This window comes from Magnolia sinica, chromosome 4 (assembly GCF_029962835.1).
Source record: "Magnolia sinica isolate HGM2019 chromosome 4, MsV1, whole genome shotgun sequence".
Lineage (NCBI taxonomy): Eukaryota > Viridiplantae > Streptophyta > Magnoliopsida > Magnoliales > Magnoliaceae > Magnolia > Magnolia sinica.
Window position 1 is genome coordinate 87,167,927 of NC_080576.1, and position 27,307 is coordinate 87,195,233.

At 38.8% G+C, this 27,307-nt stretch overlaps 1 protein-coding gene across 4 annotated transcripts in view; it reads left to right on the forward strand.

The window, feature by feature from the left end:
* Positions 1–250: 250 nt before the first annotated feature.
* LOC131243329 (uncharacterized) overlaps positions 251–27,307 on the forward strand; it is a 35,737-nt gene continuing 8,680 nt past the window's right edge. Inside the window, exons 1-5 of one of the 4 annotated variants that reach the window (XM_058242600.1) lie at positions 251–396; positions 516–603; positions 2,155–2,248; positions 10,139–10,223; positions 10,912–11,068. In XM_058242600.1, coding sequence (XP_058098583.1) covers positions 355–396; positions 516–603; positions 2,155–2,248; positions 10,139–10,223; positions 10,912–11,068 — 466 coding nt within the window. In that variant the 5' untranslated portion in view covers positions 251–354. Of the gene's footprint in view, positions 397–515; positions 604–2,154; positions 2,249–8,700; positions 8,826–10,138; positions 10,224–10,911; positions 11,069–27,307 lie in introns of those variants that run through there. The other 3 variants (XM_058242601.1, XM_058242602.1, XM_058242603.1) reach the window with 3 other exon arrangements.

A 27,307-nucleotide genomic window follows, 5' to 3' on the forward strand; every position in this document is an offset into this window, starting at 1 on the left:
TAATCAACAGGTTGGATGTCAAATAAATATTGCAGTGGGACAGGAAATTTTCAATGGTAAGCATTCATTCACCGCTGTTTTCCCATAGTTTCGTCCACCTGAGATCTGGATCTGCCTCATTTTTGGTCTGATGACCTAAAATAATGACCCAAAATGGATGGACGGCGTGGATAAAATAATACATCATTTTGGGGCCCACATAGAACAGTCCAGTACCCACGTCGATACTGACAGTGTCAGTACGCAATCCCCGTCCATGCCCGTTAGACTGCTTGTATACACCGCACCTCTGTGTATAAGAGAGCAAAACCAAGGCCAGCAGGCGAAAAAAACAGAAGAAAGAAAGGAAAGAAAATGGCCACTCCAGGGAAGTGCTTCCTCGTCACTGGTCCTCCTGTATATATATCCCCATCTCTCTCTGTCTATCTGTCTGTCTGTCTGTCTCTCTGTTCTAATATTAAAAATAAATAAATAAATGAAAATAATTTTTTATTTTGTTTTATTTAAAATAAAAGGGGATAGGAAAGACGACGTTGGTGATGAAGGTGTTGGAGAGTCTGAAAATCTCAAATCCTACTCTCAACGTTCAAGGCTTTTACACGCGTAAGGATGCCTCTCCCTTTCCCCCCCTTTCTTTTTTGTCACAGTTTAGCTGCGTTTGGATGACACTATTGAATTGGATTGCAATCACTATTTCAGTTAAGTAGAAATGACCAAATTGTTGTTACTGAAAAGTACTTTGTACTTGCGTGGAGGGATTTGGCTTCGGATAGCGATTGAATTGCTTTCGAGTTGGGATTGAGAGGAATGCAATTGCAATTTTGGGGCTGCTTCTTCTTTGTGAGCAATGCCATAGGAGTTGGTTGATTGCTTACCGAATGCGGAATCAAGCAGGTTGAATTGGGTGCTTCCAACCTGGAACTAGGGGATTCCTAGTTCACTTGGGAGTGGCTGCTCGTGTCTGAGTGTTGTGTATGCATGCACGCGCATGCTTAGATTATGTATCATGCACTACTAGTTGTGTGTGGAGCCCACCATGGTGTTTTGTAACTTTCTATAGCATTCAACCCATCCAGCAGGGTCACCACACCATGAAAGTGGGACGCCCCAAAAATTAGGCCAATCCAACCATTAAGTTGGGCCCCACGTGAATGTGGAGGTTTCTGGTGTTGTCCAATGTTTTCCGTGGTGTGCCCCGCCTAATAGTTGGATTGGACTGATTTTATGCGTGACCCATTTCTACTATGGAGCAGAGCGACCCTATTGGGGTGGGTTGGATGCCATAGACACGCCATCCCCCTCACCACACACGCACACACGCAACTAGTTGCATGAAAAAACTCATCTACAACTATTTGTGCATGAGATGTTGTCATTTTGATAACTAAAACTTATTTAAGGCTTCATTTGGCTCGGGTTTGGGGTAAAGTAATTCTCTATTTTTGGGATTTTTTTCTCTTAATTGAATTTCCAGAAGTCATGAAATGATGCTTGTCTGGATTCCTTTCCGATACAGGACAAAAGAACCCCACTTCGGGAATTTTTTTTTTTCCTGGAAGTTCTAAGAGTAGAAATTCCAAAATTCCAAAATATTTTTCTATGCTTCTTTAATTGCCACATGCCAAACATGGCCTAAAATATGTTTCAAGTTCCAGAATAAGAAGAAAAACTACAAAATGAGAATATATAATAAGCTTTGACCTACAATGAGTTGATCCACGAGTTGTTGGCTGGTCTGCTTCAATTAAAGTGTAAAGTGCTTTGGAAATGATGCCATCTGTTAGGATGTTGGGCCTCTGGAAAGAAAGAGGTTGTAGAATCTTTGAGAAAAAGTTGCTGTGGTAGGCTTGATTAAGAGAATGGCACAAGTCAGTCAAATTCACCGAATAGGACTGATTCACTAATTCACAACGTGAATAAGCTGATTACAACCGATTCATGGGTAAACAGATTTAGTCCAAAGTTCGGTTCAACCCGTGGCTGTTCTGCATTGAATTGGCTGATTTCAGTGCAGACATGAATGAATTTGCAAACTATGTTTAGCTGTAATTTGGTCATTTCCAATTAATTGAACTTATTTTGTCAATTCAATAGTGACCATTCATAGCCTTAAGTCTCCTTCATGGGTGCTGATGATATATGTAACTATACTAGGTGAGATTAGAGAGGGAAACAATGAAAGGGTGGGATTTGAGGTGGTGACGTTAGATGGTAGAAGGGGACCCCTTGCTTCCACGACTATTTCCAGGTATCTTCTATACTCCATTCATGTCTGTAACTTTTATAGTTGCTTTCTGAGAGCAGTGATTTTTGCCTCCCTTTTTTAATGCACATGCCCCCTTTACCATTGATGACCTATGGTTTAACTGAGGATATGGTCCTTGATAGAGTTGAATGGCGGAAACGTACTTGCGTAGCCGACTCAATTAGTTGGCATAAGCTTAGGTGTTGACGATGATGATTTTGGAAAACACAAGGACTTGTCTAATATCCTTTCTCTTCATCGAAGGGAAGCTCAACAAACTGCATGTTCTTCGATGAGCTTGTGTGAATCCTTTGATGATCTTTAGCGGGCCACAATTATCCCCTGAAAGGTCCTAATTTGGTTTAAATATAGTGCTATAGGTGTTGTGGAAGGATTTCATCAATCTTGTGGCTGCTTTTGGACCTCTTTAGGGCCAGTGGAGTTTGGCCCATTTGGGTGTTGATATCGAAAGTCTCATTGTTTGGAGTATGAAGGCTTACAATGCATCCAACCGAAGAGTTTGGATTTGCTATTTGGAGAAGAGAGAATTGCATCCCCAGGATCCACATGAAGTTGAAGATGAGAATAGCAAAATGAAGAATGTAAACTGAGAGGTGAAGCCCTTATGACGTGTTCTTGGTAGGTTTTGGCCTTGCATGGGGTGCAATGATTTAACACTAGCATTTGAAGAGTTTGGTAAACTTACTAAGATTGTGGTATTCACCATCAATGGAGAGTAGGAGATTAAATTCCCCTTCCCCAGACAAGAAACTTTATGGAAGCATGTGTCGGATCATTGGCCCATTCTCTTTAGAACCAAAGTGGTTAGAGATGGTCTGGTTCCATTCAAATTCAAGAATGAATGGTTGAGATACAAGAATTTTAGATTTATGGTGAAAGAGTGATGGACGAATTGCCAAGTTCAACGATGGGCATGCTTTAAGCTTTCAAAGAAACTCTAATTTATTAAAGTTAAATTAAAAGAATGGAGGGCGGTAATGGAAGTAGTAGGAATGAGGAGAAGTGGGGCAAAATGAAGTAAAAGTGATGCAGGACAGTTAACCACTTGCTTTAGAACAAGGGCTAACATGATAATTAAAGAAAGATTTTCGCTAACATCATTCATCAAACTTAAGGTGCTTTGAAAAGAGGAACTTGAGTTTGGAGAGACTCATAAAACATTTATTTAAAAGCAGAAAAAAGTAACATAGCCGTGGAGATGAATAACATTGGTTGTGACAAGAGGTGAGTGAGCGAATGAAATATAGGTGATGAGACGACCAATAACTTTATGCAAATAGGCATTTCTGCAACTTCATTGACATGAGCCACTAGAACAGCTATCATACAACTAGATGGGTGAGATTTTGGGTATTGCTTGGGGTGGATGCATTCTGTGCGATATTTAACATCTCAAATACAATTTTTTCTTGGGAAAAATGACAATGAGGTATCTATTCGATTGGAATAGGATTGGAAGTAGTTAGGATACGATTGGAATAGGCAAGATGGGGTAAAAAGATTGGCGCCTTTCTCTAGTAGCGGGAATCTGGTTCCTTTGGCTGGAAAGGAATAATCGATGCTTCAGGAATTGGGAGGGGTGATTTTTGGAGATCTTTAGTAGGGCTAAAGTACATATATTGGATTGGGCGATTTAAGGCTATTGCTCAGTTCCTGATAGCTGGCTAGAGTTGTAGTTTTCCTTTTCCTTTTTACCTTTTTTTCTTTCTTTATATTTTTTAGGCTTTGGTCTCTTTTAATAAAATTATCAATGTTAAAAAAAGAAGAAGAATTCCGCGATAGCTCGATTTGGAACAAAAGCATGAATTCCACTTTCATTACATTATATCCCCATGGTTGGAATGCCAATGGTTTTTAGGGATTTCCAACCAATTAGCTTAGATGGAAGTGTATACAAAATCCTTGCCAAATGTTTGCCTATTTGTCGGACTTGGAGAAGCTAGGAGCTCTGTTATCTCATAGTCCTTAGGGGTGTTTATGAAGGATATTCAGGTTTTATACAGCATCCTTAATCTAATGAGCGCATTGACTTGAGGAAGAAATAAGTAAAGCTGGCAGCCTATGTAAGATTGATATGGAAAAGGCTTAAGAACACGTGAATTGGGATTTTATGGAAAAGGCTTATGAACATGTGAATTGGGATTTCTTGTTGTATTCTTTTCAGAGAATGGGATTTGACTTCATATGGATCAAATGGATCACTGACAGTAAATTTTTTTTAATCTATGGATTAATGGATGTATTTCGTAAGCTTTGTTCTCAATCCTGAGTAATGGTTCATTGATTGGCTTCTTTCCTAGTTGAAAGGCCTTTCAACAAGAGACCCACTTTCTCCCTTACTTTTCTCTATACTTATAGAGAGTTCGGGCCTTCTTTTGGTGAGTGCCTCTAATTTTGTTCTCATGAAAGGTTTCCACGTGGGTTTGCTTGAATTATCTATTGCCATTTCCAATTTGCGGATGACACTCTTATGATATGCAATGCCTCTTGGGATCAAACAAAAACTCTTAAAGATGTCCTCCTTTGCCTCGAAGTAGTGTCGGGTCTGAAAGGAAAATTGTGCTGGTTGGAGTAATTGTAAATGAGGAAGCTTTGGTGGATTAGATGGTGCATAGCAAATTGAGCCTCTTGATCAAAGACCTAGGTCTCCTGCTTTGTGGAAATCTTAGAGCGTCCTCCTTTTGGTTTCCCATTATTGAGAAAATTGAGAAATCATTGGTAGGTTGGAAAAGATTCTACTTGCCCGTGTAAGAAGAATCACACACTTATCAAAGTCCATTCTCCCTTATCATTAAGATTTTGGCTGGATTGGCCAAAATAATTGAAAATTTATTAAGAGGTTTTCTTTTGGAAGGGACATTTGAGAGTCACAAATGTGCAGTAGGAGAAAATGTGAGAATTGAGAGAGAAGGTGACATCGGTCTAGGGAGGATTAGGAAAAGGAAACCCGAGCCTTTCTTGGAAGATGGCGGTGGAGGTTTGGTGAAGAGTGAATGTGATGTGGCGAGACAATCGTTGTAGGAAATAAGGCGACTTGAAGGAGGATGTTCCTAAAGATGAGGATATTCCCAAACATCCCTACTAGGAAGGGGGGCTCGGAGGTTTGTAAAGTGATTATTGCAGTGGGTAGAGTCTCTAATGAAGGCAATAGGATCTTCCAATTGCTCAAATTTGGGATTCATGTCATCATTGGCCTAGGCAGTAAGGTGAGCTTTGGTGGGATGTTTGGCTTCATTTCGTTCCTCTGGTGGAAAATTTTCCTTCTTGCTTTGAGCTCTTTGTTGATAGAGATGGTGAAGGTTTCAGAAAGCTACCATTGGATTGGAGAATCGGTTATTTGGAATGTTGCTTCACAAAGATCTGTGCAATGATGAGATGAACTCCTTTGGTAGGCTTATGAGAAAGTTGTGCGAGGTGCAATGTGATGCCTTGATTGAAGATGGGAAGTCTGGAAAGGGTCGAAGACTAGTTTCTTCTCTTCTAAGTCCTTTTCTTCCAACTCTTTTTGATAGTGATGGCACCTCCCCCCCAACTCTAGGGTGATGGAAGATTTGGGCTCCACCTAGAGTCAAAGTGTTTGCATGGATTTCCTTGGTCCATAAAATCCTCACCATTGATAATATCAAAAAGAGGGACTTTGCGATGTGCAATATGTGTATCATGTGCAGAGAGAATAATGAAGCAGGGGAACCGTTTTTCTTCACAGCAAATTTGTTGGTGTGTCGAATTTCTCTGTCATTTTTTTGAGTTCTCGGACCCTCAATGGCTCTCTTCTAGATCTTATAGGCGATGGGTGACAGGACCATTTCCCACTTATGGGAACATTTTTTGGAAGATGGTGCCTCTCAGTATAATTTGGGGGATTTGGAAAAGGATAATTCCAGAATTTTTTAGGATAGAATGTCTTCAATGGATTCACTTAAGTTGAAAATCAGCTTATGGTTGCTAGCTGGGCTACATGGGCTTCTCGATCAGATCTTGTTATGGATTTATGCTTGTCTAATAGGCCCTTATTAGGAATGGCTATTTTGGATTCCTTGAGTTGAAAGGGCCTAGATGGGTGGGGTCACAAGATCCAATTTATGCATTGTTAGGGACCTTCATAAAGCCAAAGATGCATGGTCCTCATTCAGCAATCTACCTAACTACTATGGGATTGGAAAGGATATAATCACCAATGTTTTAAATATCGACGATATCAGCCGATATATCCCACAATATATCTTGTATGTTGTATCCCAACTATGCGATACGAAATGCACAGACAGGTAATGCCTACATATCCCACCTATTCGATCCAGTGTGCATTTTCAATTTCCGATTTATGTTTTTGTTTTAAATCACGGTAAACTAGTGTCAAATGGTTACAAATATATGATTCTTTATGTTTTCCATGAAAAATTATGGATTTGGAACTTTAATTTCGAGATTTGGGGTAGATGGGTCAAGTTGCTGAAAATTGAGAAAAATAAAAATTTCTCAATTTCTCATAAATCAGTTGCAATCTTTGTATCCAAAAACAAAATTAAACGTATATGTAATTTGATCTGGTTATTCTTCTCTTGCTTTTGAATGTATTGCTTGTGTTTCCATACACGTCTTCTTATGTTTATAAGTTATATGAATATACTTTGAATATACTTGCATCAGTTCAGTTGGAAAGCACATATATTAGGACCCCATACAAAGGAAACCCCTATTATGTGCACTTTTTTTTTTTTTTTGTAATGTTTTGATTTCGAAGTGTGTATTGATGTCTTTTTCAACAATCCCTGAAGTTTCATTGACAAATTCGACCAATTTCCCAATGTTCCCATGTTTCCAATGATACATTATGCAATACAACCGATATATCCCATGTTGTAACTGATATTTATCCGTATTTCAAGGGTGCGATACATTACGCGATAACGATATTTAAAACATTGACAATGTTTTAAATATCGATGATATCGGCTGATATATCCCACGATATATCTGGTACCCACCTATGCGATACGAAATGTGTAGGTAGTGCCGATATGTCCCACCTATTCGATCCGGTGAGTATTTTTTATTTTCGATCCTTTCTTTCTTTCTTTCTTCTTCTTCTTCTTCTTCTTCCTTTTTTTTTGTGTGTGCGCACGCGCGCGCACTGTAAATCACGTTAAATCAGTGTCAAATGGTTACAAATCTATGATTCTTTATGTCTTCCATGGAAAATCAGGGATTTGGAGCTTTGATTTTGAGATTTGAGGGAGATGGGGCAAGTTGCGGAAATTTGGGAAAAATCAAAATTTCTAAATTTCTCGCAAATCAGTTGCAATCTTTGTATCCAAACACAAAATCAAACATGTAATCTTTTGCTTTTAAATGTATTGCTTGTGTTTCCATACATGTATTCTTACATTTATAAATTAAATGAATAGACTTTAAATATACTTGCATCAATTCAGTTGGACAATGCATGCATTAGGACCCCATACAAAGGAAACCCCAATCATGTGCACTTTTTTTCTTTTTTTTTTTGGTAATGTTTAGATTTTTAATTGTGTATTGATGTCTTTTTCAACAATCCTTGAAGTTTCCTTAAAAAATCTGACCAATTTCCCAATGTTCCCATGTTTCCTAACAACAAGGATACATTATGCGATGTGACCAATATATCCCATGCGATAACCGATATGTATCCGTATCCCAAGGGTGCAATACATTACGCAATAACGATATTTAAAACATTGACTCTAATAATGTTTTTATTCTTGAAAAACATGAACTTGGTCTTACTTGAAAGTCGACTAAAAATGGGGTTCGTGTCATCATACACACGGACTTACTGATACTAAACAGAGACTTGTTCAACAAGTCATGACTAACTATAAGTAATTAAATAGTAGATACTTTGGACTTTGATGACTCCACAGTGCAATTGTACCATTGATCTGATCTGGACTATTTGACTGTTAATACTTAATATTGTCCTAACCATCAGACAATCTGGGCCTTCAGTGTGGTCCAGATCATCAGTCTGAACAGTTTGATGTTTAATCAGGATTCTTGGATGGGCCTGACAATTCTTGGGAACCATTTGATCATATGTGGCCGGTATTCATCATATGTCAGTCTAGTTCAAGAGTTTCTTGTTAGAGTGCGTCTTGTTCAACTTTGTACTCTTTTATTGATGAAGATGATGTTAGCACCAGCTCCTTGAACCTCAATCTTAAGGCACATGAACCAGCTAAGAGGAGCCATATGGTGTACCCTTTAAGGGTCTGTAGAATGAATCACGACTTAGTTCTGCAACGGTTGCGATCGTAACTTACAAATTGAATTCTAGGCAATAATGCTTTTATGTTACAGTCTTGTTCCAGCTTTATCTAAATGTTTCATTTTGCCAATTGAAAAAAAAAAAAGAATCTGCTTATTCCCTTCGATAAAATGCATGTCTGTTTCAGGCAAGCTGCGCTCTACTGTTTCTTTGACATCGCATATTGCTGACATCGAAAGCAATCGAGTATTCTGAATATAAAACCTTGCATGCGGTTTGCTATTCTCCTTTCATGAAACATGATGTGCATAGGTAGGCGATTGTTCTCCATCATTTGAGTATTGGAATATTGAGAGGTTGGATTTTCAGTCAGACTGGACTTGCACACTTAGGGCCTGTTTGGACAGGTGCAGATCCTATTGAATTGGGTAGGATAGCTCCCATTCAGTTGTTGTGACTCCTGTATGAATTTGAAAAGGGTGCTTTCAACGTCACCCCCAGCTAACGGTGAGATTTTGAATAAATCGAACACTTGAAAACTTGAATTCCTATCCTCTTGAATGAAAAATCCCAAAAGATGGGATTTTACTCATTCTATAGACAGGTCCTTATCCATTTGGTTTGGCTCATGAATCAATTTAAAGGCTCTTGCTACTTTCAGTAATTTCAAGTTGTTGCCCTAATCGTGAGAAACTGTAGCAGCGTGAGGCTGTTTCTTGCTCTCAATATATCTTTTTCATCATTTAAGGCTTGGTTGGCTGTATCAACCTGGGGTTGATTCCTCTTTCCCAGAGGAATCAATCTGTTGTGTGTTCGGGGAGTGGTTGAGGAAACAGGAACTTATCTGCCGGGTTCCCTCTTTCCTGCCTTTTCACCCCAAATCATAGTTCTAAAACTTGGTGGGTCTAAACACAGCTGAGTCATTTTTTATTTTATTTTTTTTAATTTTTTATTTTTGAATTTATAGCTGAGTCAACTTGACTTGGCAAGATTTTGAGCGGAGTTTGTAAGAAACTCAGTCACAAGCATGATGCAGTTGAGGCACGACTCGACTCGACTCGACTTGTTGATAGACTTGGCATGATTCAAAGCAAGTTGATCACCGGGTCAACTGCTGTTGGCCAGCAAAGGCAAATTGATGCCAATGAAATTCGAACTCACAACTTCAACTCTCCAAACACAAACCAGCAACTGGACTCCAACAAATTTTATGTTGACTTTTACTATATTTTGTATTTGAACACTGCCAATTATTTTAAGTATTTTTTGCACTCCAAATGTTTTTAATTTATGTTAAATATGGAGTCCAGTCATCTTAAGACTCATTTGAGTCTTTGAGTCGACCTGATCCGATTGGACATCAAGTCAACTTTCTGGGTTTTTAAGCTATGGCCCAGATAGCAATTGAGCTCATTCATACCTCAATTGTGGACTGCATCCAATCTGGCCCCCAAAAGGCGGTTCTCCAAATGAACTCTTAGAACATTTAATGTTTCTTGATATCTTTTTCCTTTTCTCTTTCTTTGTTTCTTTCTTTTTTAGTTTTTATTTTGAGTTGTCGCTGTTCTGGTTGAAATCTGTCAGCTCGCTTTTATCTTCAGCTAATGCATATTTCACAATGACAGTGCAGAGTCTCTCAGATGGCCAACTGTTGGGAAGTATAAAGTAGATGTTGCATCATTTGAATCACTGGCACAGCCCGAGTTGCAGGTAGGCTGGTGGTTTGTAAAACTTTGAATGGCCAAAAATATTTGGTAATTAAAATCGTAGGGTCCTGAGCCTTGACATATGTATGGTTTTCTGAGGTTCCCAGTTCTAGACATGCAATGCTATTTGTTTGCTGATCCAGATTGCCGATCTGATTGACCCCGCCATAAATTGGGGTGCCACGGAAGTATCCCAGATTTGAAGATCCTAACTATTTCACCATTTCACTGCTTTCTTACAAATATGTGGTTAAGATAGTTCCATCAATGGTGCACATTTAGTGGAGAAAATTCCAAATCTTGATGGGTTGGATCTAACAATCTGGTAAGTTTTTGGGGTATCGCCCATCCAGGATGGGGTCTACTTAGATCAACTGTCCGGATCACCGAGCATGGGCCTCATATGAATAGAGTTGAACAGCTAAGTATATATTTACGATAGTCTGTTGTATCGCCCAAAACTGGTACGTATTGCTCGGTATGTACTGGTGTTGCCCATGAATGATACAGCTACCTTGTCCAAGGGGTGAGATGAGACCCCAAATCGGTGGTGAGCAATATGCTAACCGGGACCAATTTGAAAGCATGATATTTACTGAGGCTAAGAACCCTAGAATTTTTTTTAAAAAATATTTAATTGTAGTGGTGGTAGGTTCTGCACCTTACATCCATGAATCATGTTCTTATGTCAGATTAAAGAAGACACTGATCTCTTCATCATTGATGAAGTGGGGAAAATGGAGTTGTACAGTTCATCGTTTTTCCCTGCTGTTTTGAAAGTTCTAGAATCCAACATCCCACTCTTGGCATCGATACCTATTCCAAAATTCGGCCGTGACATACCTGGAGGTACAATGCTTTTTGTGTATTCACTCAAGTGTTGTGTTTTGACATTGCTTTTCTTGCATGCATTTCATGATTTCTCTTGAAATGCTTTGATCCAAATGTGGGTCATCTTTCAATGATCCAAACCGTTACATGAGTGTCCTCACCTTGAATGGGGGATTGGCAAGAATAGGAACTCTTAGATTGAAATATTTGAACCCTTTGATCATATGAATATTTTCTATTGAAATTGCACAGTCAACTTAACCTTTGAATAATGAAAAGGATAAAATATTTATATATAGGAGATTTTCTGGACAACCCAAATCAATGGTGAGGCGTATCATATTTGACAGTTTGGATCATGGAAAAAGACCCCAGATCAACAGCTAAAGTTGACATGTATCTTACAGCAATACCTTAGAATTTATCTAACCGAACCTCCAAGAATGAGACTCTTTGCAATGGTCCTGTATGGTTACCATAAAAACTGCCAATGGGTTTGATCCTACAGCCGGAGGAATAGGAATATTGTAAAGGCATCCTTTGGTTGGTGGTGACCATGGCATGTCTATGTACCAATCGGTCCATTCATATGTTGGGCCCTAGCATGGATGGCATGCATAGAAAAACATTGCACCTATTTGACATTCTATCCATTGCTGGTCACTAAAATGGTGGTAGAAAACAAAAGCCGTTGATCGTCAAGGAAAAGTAATGGATAGCAGGATAGGTTTGCCTCATAGGTTTTGTTTTTGAAACATAAGCAGTCCTTATTAGGACCCAATAGATGGATGGACCGAATTGATAATTCAACCTGCCATGTGCACTGTGCATCATGCGGTTTCCTACTAGTGCATCATAATTATAATACTCCTTGAAGTGTAAGAAGGTAAAGGTAATAACTGATGAGCGATGACTAAACTATAACTAAATTTGCCTTACCCATAAGACCAATAACAGTATCATTTTGAGGAAGGGAATCTGTGTTATAGGGTGCTATGAGACACTAGGGGGGTGTTTGGATCGTAAGTTGCTTAAGATAAGTTACTTATGCCACAAGTAGCTTATCTTAGTTTCTACTTATTAAGAAAAGTATGTTTGGTAAACAACATACTTATCAGCTTCTCTTCTTTCATCTCCCTTATGCCTCTCTTTAGAAACTTATGAAAAGTAGAAAAGCTAAAAGAAATAACTGAAGTGATATAGTACTTTTAAGTAAAAAAGTTACTTACAACTAATCATAAACCAAACTTATCTGAATTAAGTTTCTTATCTACTGCTGTAAGTAGAAAAAGTAACTTATTTGGGGGTATTCAAACGGGCCCTAGGTGACATGCTTGTTTGAAATGTTTCAAAACAAACTTGTTGGATTAAAAAAAGAAGAAGAAGAAGAAGAATAAAGGGATTCTGAAATCTTTCTTTTTGAAACATAGCCGTATTTATTGAAGTAGGTAATCCACCCGGTGTGCAATTTCCCTTGCCGGTTAACATCCAAGGTTGAGGAGGGTTGATATCAGGTGGGCATCCATCTTGAATTATTACCAAGCTACCATGAGATATAAGACTACTCCAATTGGATTTTCTGGTTAACATCCAAGGTTGAGGAGGGTTGATATCAAGTGGGCATCCATCATTCCATCTTGAATTATTACCAAGCTACCATGAGATATAAGCCTACTCCAAATAGCAGTGCAAGTCTATGATGGTGAAGATATATGTTAGTTTTGAAGCTACCTGGTAATCCTAATAAGAGAATGGCGGAGAGCAAATCAAGATGGTCGGGTCATATGTGCAATGAAGATCAGTGGGGGCTTGGGAAGGAGAGAACATTGATTAGATTTGAAGGGCCAGGAAAGCAAGGTTGGCTAAGTCATTGAGTTCACCCATGACTGACCCGAGTGAGCCATTAAGTATAAAAAAGGTGATGATGATGCCGGCCCCAATTAGTTGTGATAAGGCTGAGATGATGATGATGATGATTGAGTCGAAAAAGGTTTTGACCCAGCAAAGTTACAAAAATGTTATGACTTTGATGATTTCTTCGTACTTTTTCGTGACTCGACCAAGTCAAGTGAAACTTGGTTGACATGTTACATTGTCTTGCTTTGCTCTTAGGGCGTGTTTGGGTAGGCGACTTAGGTGGGAGTAGGAGGGATGGAATTGTCAAATCCCATCCTGATATACTCGAGTGTCATTTGGACCGCAAGGGATGGGAGCAGTCTTGTCCATCGTACGACAGGAGGCGGGATATGGAGGGATTTCGCAATCCCGTGTTGGAAACGCCGTTGGAACTTCTCTCTCTCGCCCATCCCACCTGATTTCCTCAGTCCTTCGTACGAACTGAGTGATGGGAAAACTCTGTCCATCAGTTGAGAGGGGCAAAAATGGCGGGAGTGAATTCTTTCACGCCAAAAATGGTGGATTTAAGGAAGGGGATGCAAGATGCAGGCGTGATTGGGTGTAAGGACCTTCAGCTGCGGACGTTGCTGGAATTTTTCTGCAAAGGTAACGGATCTTTCTCGCCCCTGTCCACGGTCGTCCATGGTTTGAGAATGGTTATTTTCTTTCCTGTTTTCTACAAAATCACGGTCGGAAATAGTTTGAGAGAGTGGCAGTTTTGTTGCACGTAGGCCTGATCATCTATTGCAGGGTTTATGATTATTTTTTTCTCTCTGGAGAAATTTGGGGCTTTTGAAATTTTCAGCATGGGGCGGACGGGTAGTTAATTGCCTGATCTCGTTTACGGCTGTTGGCTGGAATGTTAAAATGCCCAGTACAGGTTGGCTCGTAGCAGATTGTAGGTGATCAGGCCGACATGCACTGATGTATATGGTCGCCCATCTCCTTCTGAGGTTTTGTACTAATGGCAGGCTCCTATTGTCTTTGAGTTGTGCATGACAGAAATTTTCGAGTAGGGACCTCCAAGCCGTATATCTGATTTGATATAGGAGACTAGGTACTGCCTTACCAGTTATTAGAGTAGGATCTGTGGCATTTTAAAACCTACACTGGGAGCAAGTCCTATTTTTGGGAGCATACATGCACAGGCCTGCACATCTGTATAATGTTCATGCTCTGCCCATGTCGACTGTTATTACAGATTCCCATGACCACTGGCAATTAACTATCATAGCTGTTTGAAGTATATATGTTTAGTCTAAGATTCCTCTGGCATATAACTTTCTATAATTTTCCCATTTTCCACTAGCGTGTATCTTTCTATACCAGTTTGAAGTACATATCTCAAGTCTCTTTCTTTATTTTTTTTTGGGATGGATGTTTACTTTCAGAATCGGTTTGAATAAACTGATGAGATATGCAAGTGATTCTAAGTCTATATTCAGTTTCTGATTTCATATTCAGTTTCAGATTTCAAATTCAGATATAGATTTCAATATCAGTTGCAGATTTCAATTTCATTTTCATATCTCAATATCAGTGAACAAGGGATGGATTTGTCATTTTCAACTGAATAGTAGGAGTAGCGGTTTTAGTTTTCAATATTAGTTTCAGTTTTTAATTTCAGTTTGAGAATGGTATAGACGTATACTCTCACTTTCAATTGCAAACATGTTATTCTATATCCAAGAGATTGTAGATTCACTTTGAAGTAGATGTTCCGGAACAGGCAATCTAAATCAAATTTTGCTGTACTTAGTGTCAGGTATTTATGCTTGAATTCATTTTCGGATTTCTGTTTCAATTCCAGCTTTCAAATTCAGTTTCAAATTTGAAAATATGGTTGTAAATGGATATGAAAGGGTGGGCCTCATATTATCTGTTTCAAACAAGTGATTCTATATTCAAGTGATTACTGATTGAAGTGTATTTTCAGTTTTGGAACTGGCACTTTCAATCATTCTGATGCAATATTTAGTCCATTATATATATGTACACACTTCCTGTTTCAGATTCCAAGTTTCAGGTTCAGTTTTCAAATTTCTGTCGTCGATTTCAAATTCAAATTCAAATCCACTTTTCAAAATTAGTTTTAGGGCTTAAAATTAGTTTCAGTGATGCAGGACATGAAATTCAAGTATGATGTGCAAGAATTCAGGCTTAGATCATACTAATTCAGAAACAATTACACAAATTCTACATCCCACATGATAGTCCAAACATTCAATGAAAGGGGAATCTATGCGGGTCTAGGCCGACACAGGCTAGGGATGGTTAGGTGATAGGCTGGACAATGTATCAGTGGTCCCCTGAAATGCAACTAGATCTTCCACATTAAATGTGGAACTAATTCCCATGGAAGGTGGAAGATCTACCTCATACGCATTGAGACCGTTTTGTTTTATAATTTTGAATGGTTCAGCGCTACGCACGTGTAATTTATGAACACTTCCCTGAGGGTACCGCTTTGGCCTGATGCGGACCATCACAGAGTCCCTTACATTGAATTTCTTGAAATGTTTATGTTGGTATGCAGAAAGTGAGTAATGTTCATTACTAGTCATGATCTTCTGCCAGATTTCTTGATGCCATGAATGAATTGATGCGCAAAAGACTCTGACAGCCTATGGGACAGTGACATAGGGACAAGATCAATAAGTTTCCCAGGTTTATAACCAGTAATGACTTCATAAGGACTGAGACCTGTGGACCTATCGACAGAACTATTAAACGCAAACTCTGCTATAGGTATTACGGTATCCTATGTTCTGTTGTGCTCTATATCCCTCCTAGGAGGAGACTCATTCAGTAGATCATTGGGAACGACATCACGAAACTCATCCACTACCGGAATGGCCTCAATGGGTAACTCTACACTAGCCTCTGGTGCACTCTCTCTAGCCACGAGGCCGCACATGCTGTACCCCTCAAAATAATGATGTTGATGTCCCTCATGGGATGGAGGTACGGGTGCACGCCTATGACTGATTCCTTGGCCACCTCCATTCATTGGTCTATCCTTTGGCCACCTGCTTGAGATTGGCCATCTTCCCTAATAGTGGGGTTTGTCCTGAGGGAGGCCTCTATTTGGTTAAGGCGTTGATCTATGCTTCGTTCCAAGCACTTATCCCAAGACTCGATCTGCTGTGACAGCTTGTTTAGTGACTCTAGCGGTTGTTTCATGTTTAGTGTAGGGTGCTAGCCAAAACCATGACCTGTACATGTGGGCGTACAACTTGCTAACTCTACTTAAGGACTTTCTACGACGACTATATGAGACTAAATGATCCTATGAGACTCTATATGAGGGGACTATGCAATGTTACTCTAGCAATATAGTTAATAAAATAAGGGACTATGGACTCCTAAAAGCTACATGTGATGGACTAGATGCATGACAGACTCAAACAAACTAACCCTAAACAAATAATGTATTCCCCTATAAGAACCCTAAGCTCTGATACCAAATTTGATACAGGACATGAAATTCAAGTATGATGTGCAAGAATTCAGGCTTAGATCATACCAATTCAGAAACAATTACACAAATTCCACATCCCACATGATAGTCCAAACATTCAATAAAAGGGGAATCTATGCGGGTCCAGGCCGACACAGGCTAGGGCTAGACCAATAAAAATTATAAGCCAAACGATGTCAAAGGGAAATAGAAATCAACCACACATGCATAAGAATTAGTCCCTAATCCAAGGGATTCACCAATTTCAATTCAAGGAACCCTAGGGTGAAAAAAGGGGCAAATAAATTAAGGATAATGTAGTCTAGAGTTAGCATTTATGAAAAACTGGTATGAGAGGGTAAAATAAGAAGAAAACCTAAACTGGAAAATAGTTCCCGCGCGCGGATAGCAACAATGGCCTAGACGCACGTGCATGTGATCACGGCCGCACGTGTGGGGCCCACTATTCAAAAAAAGACATCTTTGGCCCTGGTTGGCCAAGGATGGACTCCAAAACTCCCAAATCTCAGCTCGAGCCGATGCACGGTTTGTTTGTGGTGCTCCGCTGAAGTTTCAGCCCTCCTGTAGGGCCAGATTCTGAAATTCTGTTGTGGGGAGGAGAATTACTGCAATAGATGATTGATTCGAAGTGTAGCTAATAAGGTGAGATGAGAAGAAGGGATGATAGAAGATTGGTAGTAGAGATGACGATGGATGGGGGTGAATCGGGATAGATGTGGCTTCGTACCACGGTACTTAACCCTTCGATGAAGGGAGGGCTTTGCACCTAATTAGGCTTCACAACTCAGAGAGTAGGAAAACACAGAATTTTTATTAATCTTCAATGGAATCAAAAGAGCTACAAGGGGTGCCTATTTATAGGAAAACCCTATACCCCAAAACTTGCACTATATGCGCAACCTATTACTTGGCGATGAAGTAAACTAAAATAAAAATCAAACAAAGAAATCTAAAGCGTTCATGATGTTTTAAATAATATCAATAAGTAAGACCTAAAGTATGAGATCAATCCGACTAGTGGGCCACGATCATGAGATCCCACGATGGGCTTTACTTGACTATCGGGCCCACTCTTTTGAACCAAACTTTGTCTTCTAACTAGGAAGCCCTCCTTGGATGTCGTCGTCGAGCCAGATCGACAATGGGGCCCTCCTTCTTCGTATGTACGTGCGTAGGGGGGGGGGGGGGTGCGTGTGTGTGCGCGCATGATGTCCCCATCATTCAGTTTTCAAAATCAGATTGAAATTTCGATTTCACTTTCAGATTTCGCATGGATGTCAACTTTCAGTTTTAGTTTGAATTAAGTGATTCCACCTCTAGATTGAAGTATATTTTCAGTTCTGGAACTGGCACTTTCAATCATTCTGATGCAATATTTAGTCCATTGTATATATGTATAGTTCCTGTTTCAGATTCCAAGTTTCTGATTCAGTTTTCAAATTTATGCGTCGATTTTAAATTCAAATCCACTTTTCAAATTCAACTTCAGTTTTTAAAATTAGTTTCAGTTTGGAAAATCAGTTTCGGATTTCGATTTCACTTTCAGATTTCGCTTGGATGTCAATTTTCAGTTTTAGTTTGAATCAAGTGATTATTCAAGTGATTCTACCTCCAGATTGAAGTCTATTTTCAGTTCTGGACCAATCACTGTCAATCATTCAAATGTCTACATTCAGGTTGATGTATATATGTTTACTTTCTGTTACAGATTCCAAAATTAGTTTTGGTTATCAAAATCAGCTTCAGATTTCAAATCTTCCTTGTCTTAGATTTAAAATTCAGTTTCAGATTCCAAAATCAGTTTTAATTGGTATGGATGTTAACTGTCAATTTATATGTTTACTTTCTGTTACAGATTCCAAAATTAGTTTCAGTTTTCAAAATCAGCTTCAGATTTATATCTTCCTTGTTTCAAATTTGAAATTCAGTTTCAGATTCCAAAATCAGTTTTAATTGGTATGGATGTTAACTGCCAGTTTCTCTTTTTTAGAGCAAATGATGAGTATTGAAAGTGTTTCCAGATCTAATTGGAGGTATCTGTTCATTTCTGGAACTGGCATTTTCAGATTCCTCTGAGTCTATATTCAGTTGATCCACTTTGAAGTGGATGTTCAGTTCCGGCCCGCAACAGATTTAATTCAAGTTTTGCTGTATTCAGTTTGTAGATTCAGTTTCAAATTCCTATCTGTTCAGTTCTGTAACTGGTACATTCAATCAATCTGATGCAATATATAGTCCATTGTATATATATATATATATATATATATATATATTTCCTGTTTAAGATTCCATATTCGGTTTCAGTTTCAGATTGTCAAATTCAGTTTCACCTTTCAAGTCTATATTCAGTTTTCAAGTTTCGGTTTCGGATTTTCAAATTCAGATACACTTTTCAAATTCAGTTTCAGTTTTCAAATTCAGTTTCATATTTCAAATTCTGTTTTATATTTGGTATGGATGTTAACTTTCAGTTTTAGTTTGGATCAAGATATTCTATATTCAAGTGATTCTAGCTCCAGATAGATGTATATTTTCATTCAAGAACCGGCACTTTCAATCATTCTAAGACTGCATTCAGGTTGAAGTATATATGTTTACTATCAGGTTCACTTTCCAAATTCAGTTTAATTTTTCAAATTAAGCTTCAGTTTTCAGTCTTCCTTGACGGTAGATTTCAACTTCGGTTTCAGATTCCAAATTCAATTTTAAATGGTGGGGATGTTAACTGTCAGTTTCTGTTTGAATCAAGGGATGCATATTTCAAGTGATTCTAGATCCAGTTGGAGGTATATGCTCAGTTCTGGAAGTGGCATTTTCAGTCATTCTGAGCCTATATTCATTTGAAGTATATATGTTTCGTATCAGTTTCCGATGTCCATAAGAATTTCAGATTTCATTTTCATTTTGAAATGGTTTAGATGTTTGATATCAGTTTCAGTTGCAATCAAGATGTACATGATCTAGGTGATTCTAGATCCAGTTTGAAGTAGACCTTTATACCCGGAACTGGCAATTTAGATCAAGTGTTGATGTATTCAGTTTGATGTATACATGTTTAGTTTCTGTTTCAATCACGTGTATCTATATTCAGATGATACCCGTGTACAGTTCCTGTTTCGACTGTTAGTTGAAACAGATATCTACAATCATAATCAGTTTCATTTTATGAAAGAATGGATTGGAACATTCTTTTAGATTTGAATACTGAAATCTGTTTGAATCTAGGGTCACAAATCTCGAATTCAATCTCCAAAACCGTCTATATTTAGTGACATAGGAAATGAATGGAATGTGAATATGGAGTAGACTAGTGATTTAAGATTTATTTTAAAAACACGTACATACCTATTAGTGTAGGTTATCAAATGACGATGGATAATGAAGAGGATGAAGAGATGGAGAGGGCTATTGTTGTTCAAGTGATGGCAGCTTGTGTAGCAGCTATTGGGGAATACTATCGCCATTACTTGTTTAAGCAACTGGCACGACGCAGTGATGATGAGCAAGCAAGGTTTATCAACTCTATCATTCGGGCCAGTGACAGGGATTGTGTCACTCAACTCTGGATGAATCGAGAAGCATTCTTTGAACTATGTACTAAACTACGTGAGAAGACACAGTTGAGTGATACTCGTAATGTCAGTCTTGAAGAACAACTAGTAATCTTCCTACACACCGTGGACATAACGTTCGCAATCGGGTAATAAGCCACAAATTCATTCGATCGGGTGAAACCGTTAGTCGCCACTTTCATCGTGTGCTGGATGCACTTGTCTCATTGTACCCCGAGTACGTAAAACAGGTCAGACCAGAAATAGAAACTCCTGTGGAGATCCAAACAAATTTACATTGGGCTGCGTACTTTCAAGTATCATTTCAATTGACAGTAGATTTATATATATAGAGAATTTCACATACCTCCATTGACAAGTCTGTCCCTAAATGAAATTTGATGAAATGCAATTAGGATTGTGTCGGTCCAATTGACGGGACACACATTCTTGCTCATGTACAAGCAGCCGACCATACGAGTTTTTGCAATCGGAAAGGGGTCCTATCTCAAAACGTATTGGCGGCATGTTCATTTGATATGAATTTTTTAGTATGTTTTGGCCGGTTGGGAGGGTTCAGCTTCAGATGCTAGGGTGCTACATAACTCTCTGACTCGAACAGATGATCCGTTATTTGTCCCAAATGGTACTCGTTATTGGTTTCAACTGTTATCCATCTGAGTAATAGTAATGAATGTTTCGAATATTCGCTTAATACAACATTCATTCAAATGTGTAGGGAAATATTATGTTGTCGACGCTGGATATGCTCATTCACCTGGTTTTATGGCTCCATACCGTGGTGTTCGATATCACTTGCAAGAATATCGAACCCGGAGAGCCTCCTGCAAACATAAAGGAGCTATATAACTATCGACATGCACAACTATGCAATGCCATTGAGCGTTGTTTTGGCGTCATGAAAGGCATATTTTCCATTCTAAAGACAGTGATGCAGTATAAATTCCAAACGCAAGTCAAGGTAGTAATAGCCTGCTGTGTCTTACACAATTTCATACGATCGGGAAGTGAGTCTTTTCAAGATGTACATGACATTGGTATAGCAAAGGTTGAGGCGGAGAGTAACGCAACACTGCACGAGGTCTCTACAAGTGATCCTATGGGATTGGGAGGGATGGGATGGGTTTTAAGGTAATGATGGCGGTGTCAGTGGACGGTCGGATGTCCCATGGGATTCTTATATCTCAGGACCTAAAACGTTGGGCTGTTTGGATACTCAGAATATCCTGGGAGTAGTAAAGTGAATCTGTTTGGATACACACGGGATTGGAAAGATCCCATTGGGCCAAAACCGCCTGCACGTTTGGACATGTGAGACGTCCCATGCGGAACCACCGTTGAAGCTGGTTTCAAACTACACTGTACGGATGGATTGGGATCGGAAACGGATTGGCTACCCCTCTGCCACCAGCTCCATAGCTGGGCGTCGGTGCTCTGTGGGACCCACAATGATGTATGTTTTTCATCCATTCCGTCCATATGTTTTTATAGATCACTTTATGCCATTACACTAAAAATTAGCCTAATCCAAATCTCAAGTGGACCACGTTACAGGAAACAATTTTTAATGAGTTTTGAGCATTAAAAACTTTTTGAGCCCATAAAAGTTTTGGATGTAGCTGGTCTTTGTTTTTTCCCTTCATCTGGGTCTGTATGACCTCATCAACATATTGGATGTCAAAAGAACAGTATAGTGGGCCTTCGGATGATTTAAATGGTGGATATCCATTTTTGGCCGTTTTTCTGTGGTGTGGTCCACCTGAGATATATATCCTTCTCATTTTTTCGTATAAAGCCCTAAAACTGAATTTGAAAATGGATGAACGGAATGGATTAAACACATACATCATGGCGGGGCCCAGAGAGCACAGACCACCATAACTGGGGCTGGTGGCAGGGGTAGTAGCCAATCCACGGCGGGTCCACTATAGCTGTGGTCGTGCCACCAATCGCTCCATTACACCTTCAACCCAATTGATGAAGTGGCCACTACTGGCCAGGATAAAACATTTTGAAAAACTATAATATGTAGCAGACAAGTGGCAAGTCTCTATGTCCGCATTAAATATTGCCAGTTCATATAAACTATAACATGTAGGTAGAATCCATAGAATAACAGAAGAAAATCTCAAACATTATCCGAATTATACAGTCCAGCATAATTACCTAAAATTTAATAATAATAAACAACGCAAAGAAAAACCAAGACGGCAACCAGAATTGCACAGATTCTCTCTCCAAAAGACGGGGTGGGATCATCAATCGACGTGGCCTTGGAAACCATGGTCCGAGTCGTCTGTTGGAATGACGAAGTTGACGAATGATGGACGTCAACCTCATCAGAAACTATGATAACAGATCCCGCCTAAGATCCTCAGCCGGGTCCCGACGGTGCACTTGTAGTACCGAAGAAATTATCCCAACATGCGGTAGCTTCCTTCCAATTCTTGAAAGCTCTCTGTCTGCCATCGCTAAATCCCTCCACCTCCAATCTTGCATCATCCCAAGTACCAGTACCACAGAGTACTTTTCTTTGGCCATCTGCATTCACATGTCCATTATTGAAATGTATACACACGTATTTGAATAGAAATGCGTTTAGAAGTTATTAGGCATTTGCAATGACAAAAAAGTGGATAAATATGTAATCATAGGTATTAAAAAAAATAGTGAATGCGTACCATTTATCCAGTCAAACTGTGTGGTCCTATATGTCAAATATGTGCATATAGAAAGCATTTGAGAATAAACTAATTAACATATCACATAATCGAATGATAATTTACCACACCACGTCCTTGTGTGGTATACACTGTATACTAAACATACCAATCCAAAATCCAAAAAGATAAAAAACCAAACGTATGTATAAAAGTTATTACAAGCCCACAAAAAAAAAAAAAGAAAGAAAGAAAGATGAAATCTGATACAAGTAAGATTGCCTGTCAAACGAATCCAACTCTTACATCCCCAAATTTGTTGCGGAGTGTTTGCTTCAACCACTTGACGCAACGCTCAAGTCGAAGACTAACAAAGAAAGATGACAGCTTATCGTCCCTGCTCAACAGCTGACCAACTTCGATGAACTCTGCGTTGGTCAACCCCTGCACCTCTTCGAAGACTTCAAGAACTTTATTAGTACGATTTACCTCTCCCGAGGCCAAAATTTTTCATTGCCTCTGCAACACCATTCAGAGAGGTGCCAAGTACATCACAGGGACGAGGAGGCCGCATACATTTCGTGGACGTGCTCCCAGCACGGTTACTGTCATTATCCGATGTACGAGTTGGAGTGCTACGGGACATTTGATTTAACATCGAAGGACTATCTAATGCAAATTGATTGTTCCCTGTCGAGTCCGCTAAGCTTCCGATAGGTCAATAGTATCATCAGCATCATCTTCGAGATCGGTCCAGGTCTCGTTGAGATCTCATTGAATTCGAGAGGAGGATGCAGCCATACTACTACTTCCTTGCACTTGACCTCCTGTAGCTTGATCAGATCCAACGATAATTGCCAAGTCATCCATTCGCTCTATTCTTTTGCCTCGGAGTCTTTCAGTGCGGGGTTGAGACTACAAGAAATGACCACTTGTAAGTATGTAAAGAATAGTATTGCACAAATGGGCTGTTAACACATGCAAACTTTTTTATATGGATTGTAATCAACAAAGTTGTAAGAGCTTACCCTTAGATACTGCTCCCAAACTTCATCTGGTGCCTTAACCACCATTCGCTCATTATTCCAGCCAAAGCCGTTGGCGGTGAGCATGTCCCTAACAAAATTGTATTCTCTCTTGTAATACCTCAGCCGGTTCTGCACGTTCTGCCAATTCACAACTATTTCAGTATGCTTTGTCACCTCTTCAGCAGCGGCTTGGTATGCCTCTCTCTTAAAACCATTGTCGGCTTTACGTCTCCACGTAATTTGTTTAAGCAATGCGTCAAATAATACTTGATCCATTGCTCGAATCCATTTGATTTTTGCAGATCGGGATAGAGGCTCGGCAAGGGATTTCACTGTCTTTTGCCGTGGAGAACATTGAGTTAGGAGTACTGGTGTTTTCGCTGGCGACTGTGTTGGCGTTGATATCGCATCTGACTCGAATTCCGACATTTCACCTACGCATACAACGGACAAGTACATATAAAATCATTATCATACAAGTATGAATGACGCTTACCAAATGTCTACCCACTAGGTTAGAATATAAACGACGATATTTTAAGAATGAGATCAGTTATACTGGTTTAGAAATATATTCGTAGACATTCAACCAAGTGATACGTCATAGACCAACACTTAACATTCAATGCAACAAAACATATAAAATTTTTGTTTCTAACATCCAAACACGAACTATAGCAAGAGTTATGATCTACTCCTACTATTTGTTGTGCATCAGCCCACAATCGAGTCGCAATATCATCGCGCACTTTAATCCACGCATCCTTCTCTCGTTGAGTAACTCGTAGCAACCATTGCCTCTCATCACTTGTAAAGACCTTGTGCGGTGTTGCGTTACTCTTCGCCTTAGCCATTGCTATATCAATGTCATGTATATCTTGAAAAGACTCATTTCCCGATCGTATGAAATTGTGTAAGACACAGCAGGCTATTACTACCTTGACTTGCGTTTGGAATTCATACTGCATCATTGTCTTCAGAATGAGAAATCTGCCTTTCATGACGCCAAAACAACACTCAATGGCATTGCGTAGTTGTACATGTCGATAGTTCTATAACTCACTCATGTTTGCGGGGGCTCTCCCGGTTCGATATTCTTGCAAGTGATATCGAACACCACGGTATAGAGCCATAAAACCAGGTGAATGAGCATATCCAGCGTCGACAACATATATATACCATCAATTGAAATGATACCTGAAAATACGCAGCCCAATGTAAATTTGTTTGGATCTCCACAGGAGTTTCTGTTTCTGGTTTGACCTGTTTTACGTACTCAGGGTACAATGAGACAAGTGCACCCAGCACACGATGAAAGTGGCGACTAATGGTTTCACCCGATCGAATGAATCTGTGGCTTATTACCCGATTGCGAATGTTATGTCCCATAGTGTGTAGGAAGATTACTAGTTGTTCTTCAAGACTGACATTATGAGTATCACACAACTGTGTCTTCTCACGTAGTTTAGTACATAGTTCAAAGAATGCTTCTCGATTCATCCTGAGTTGAGTGACACAATCCCTGTCACTGACCTGAATGATAGAGTTGATAAACCTTGCTCGCTCATCATCACTGCGTCGTGCCGGTTGCTTAAACATGTAATGGCGACAATATTCCCCAACAGTTGCTACACAAGCTGCCATCACTTGAACAACAATAGCCCTCTCCATCTCTTCATCCTCTTCATTATCCATCGCCATTTGATAACCTACACTAATAGGTATGTACGTGTTTTAAAAATAAATCTTAAATCACTTGTCTACTCCATATTCACATTCCATTCATTTCCTATGTCACTAAATATAGATGGTTTCGGAGATTGAATCCGAGATTTGTGACCCTAGATTCAAACAGATTTCAGTATTCAAATCTAAAAGAATGTTCCAATCCACTCTTTCATAAAATGGAACTGATTATGATTGTAGATATCTGTTTGATCTAACAGTTGAAACAGGAACTGTACACAGGTATCATCTGAATATAGATTCACGTGATTGAAATAGAAACTGAATTCCAGATATTAAACAGAAACTAAACATGTATACATCAAACTGAATATATCAACACTTGATCTAAATTGCCAGTTCCGGGTATGAAGGTCTACTTCAAACTGGATCTCGAATCACCCGGATCATGTACATCTTGATTGCAATTGAAACTGATATCAAACATCTAAACCATTTCAAAATGAAAATGAAATTTGAAACTCTTATGGAAATCGGAAACTGATACGAAACATATATACTTCAAATGAATATAGGCTCGGAATGACTGAAAATGCCACTTCCAGAACTGAGCATATACCTCCAACTGGATCTGGAATCACTCGAAATATGCATCACTTGATTCAAACAGAAACTGACAGTTAACATCCACACCATTTAAAATTGAATTTGGAATCTGAAACTGAAGTTGAAATCTACCGTCATGGAAGACTGAAAACAGAAGCTTAATTTGAAAATTCAAACTGAATTTGGAAAGTGAACCTGATAGTAAACATATATACTTCAACCTGAATGCAGTCTTAGAATGATTGAAAGTGCCAGTTCTTGAATGAAAATGTACTTCTATCTGGAGCTAGAATCACTTGAATATAGAATATCTTGATCCAAACTAAAACTGAAAGTTAACATCCATACCAAATATGAAACTGAATTTGAAAACTGAAACTGAATTTGAAAATCCGAAACCGAAACTTGAAAACTGAATATAGTCTTGAAAGGTGTAACTGAATTTGACAATCTGAAACAGAAACTTGAAAACTGAAACCGAATATGGAATCTTAAATAGGAACTGTATATATATACAATGGACTATATATTGCATCAGAATGATTGAATGTGCCAGTTACAGAACTAAACAGATAGGAATTTGAAACTGAATACAACAAAACTTGAATTAAATCTGCTGCAGGCCGGAACTGAACATCCACTTCAAAGTGGATCAACTGAATATAGACTCAGAGGAATTTGAAAATGCCAGTTCCAAAAATGAACAGATACCTCCAATTGGATCTGGAAACACTTTCAATACTCATCATTTGCTCTAAAAAACAGAAACCGAGAGTTAACATCCATACCAATTAAAACTGATTTTGGAATCTAAAACTGAATTTCAAATCTGAAACAAGGAAGATTTAAATCTGAAGCTGATTTTGAAAACTGAAACTAATTTTGGAATTTGTAACAGAAAGTAAACATATAAACTGACAGTTAACATCCATACCAATTAAAACTGATTTTGGAATCTGAAACTGAATTTCAAATCTGAGACAAGGAAGATTTGAAATCTGAAGCTAATTTTGATGACCGAAACTAATTTTGGAATCTGTAACGGAAAGTAAACATATATACGTCAACCTGAATGTAGACATTTGAATGATTGAAAGTGATCAGTCCAGAACTGAAAATAGACTTCGATCTGGAGGTAGAATCACTTGAATATAGAATCACTTGATTCAAACTAAAACTGAAAATTGACATCCATGCGAAATCTGAAAGTGAAATCGAAATCTAAAACTGATTTTCCAAACTGAAACTAATTTTAAAAACTGAAGCTGAATTTGAAAAGTGGATTTGAATTTGAAATCGACGACATAAATTTGAAAACTGAATCAGAA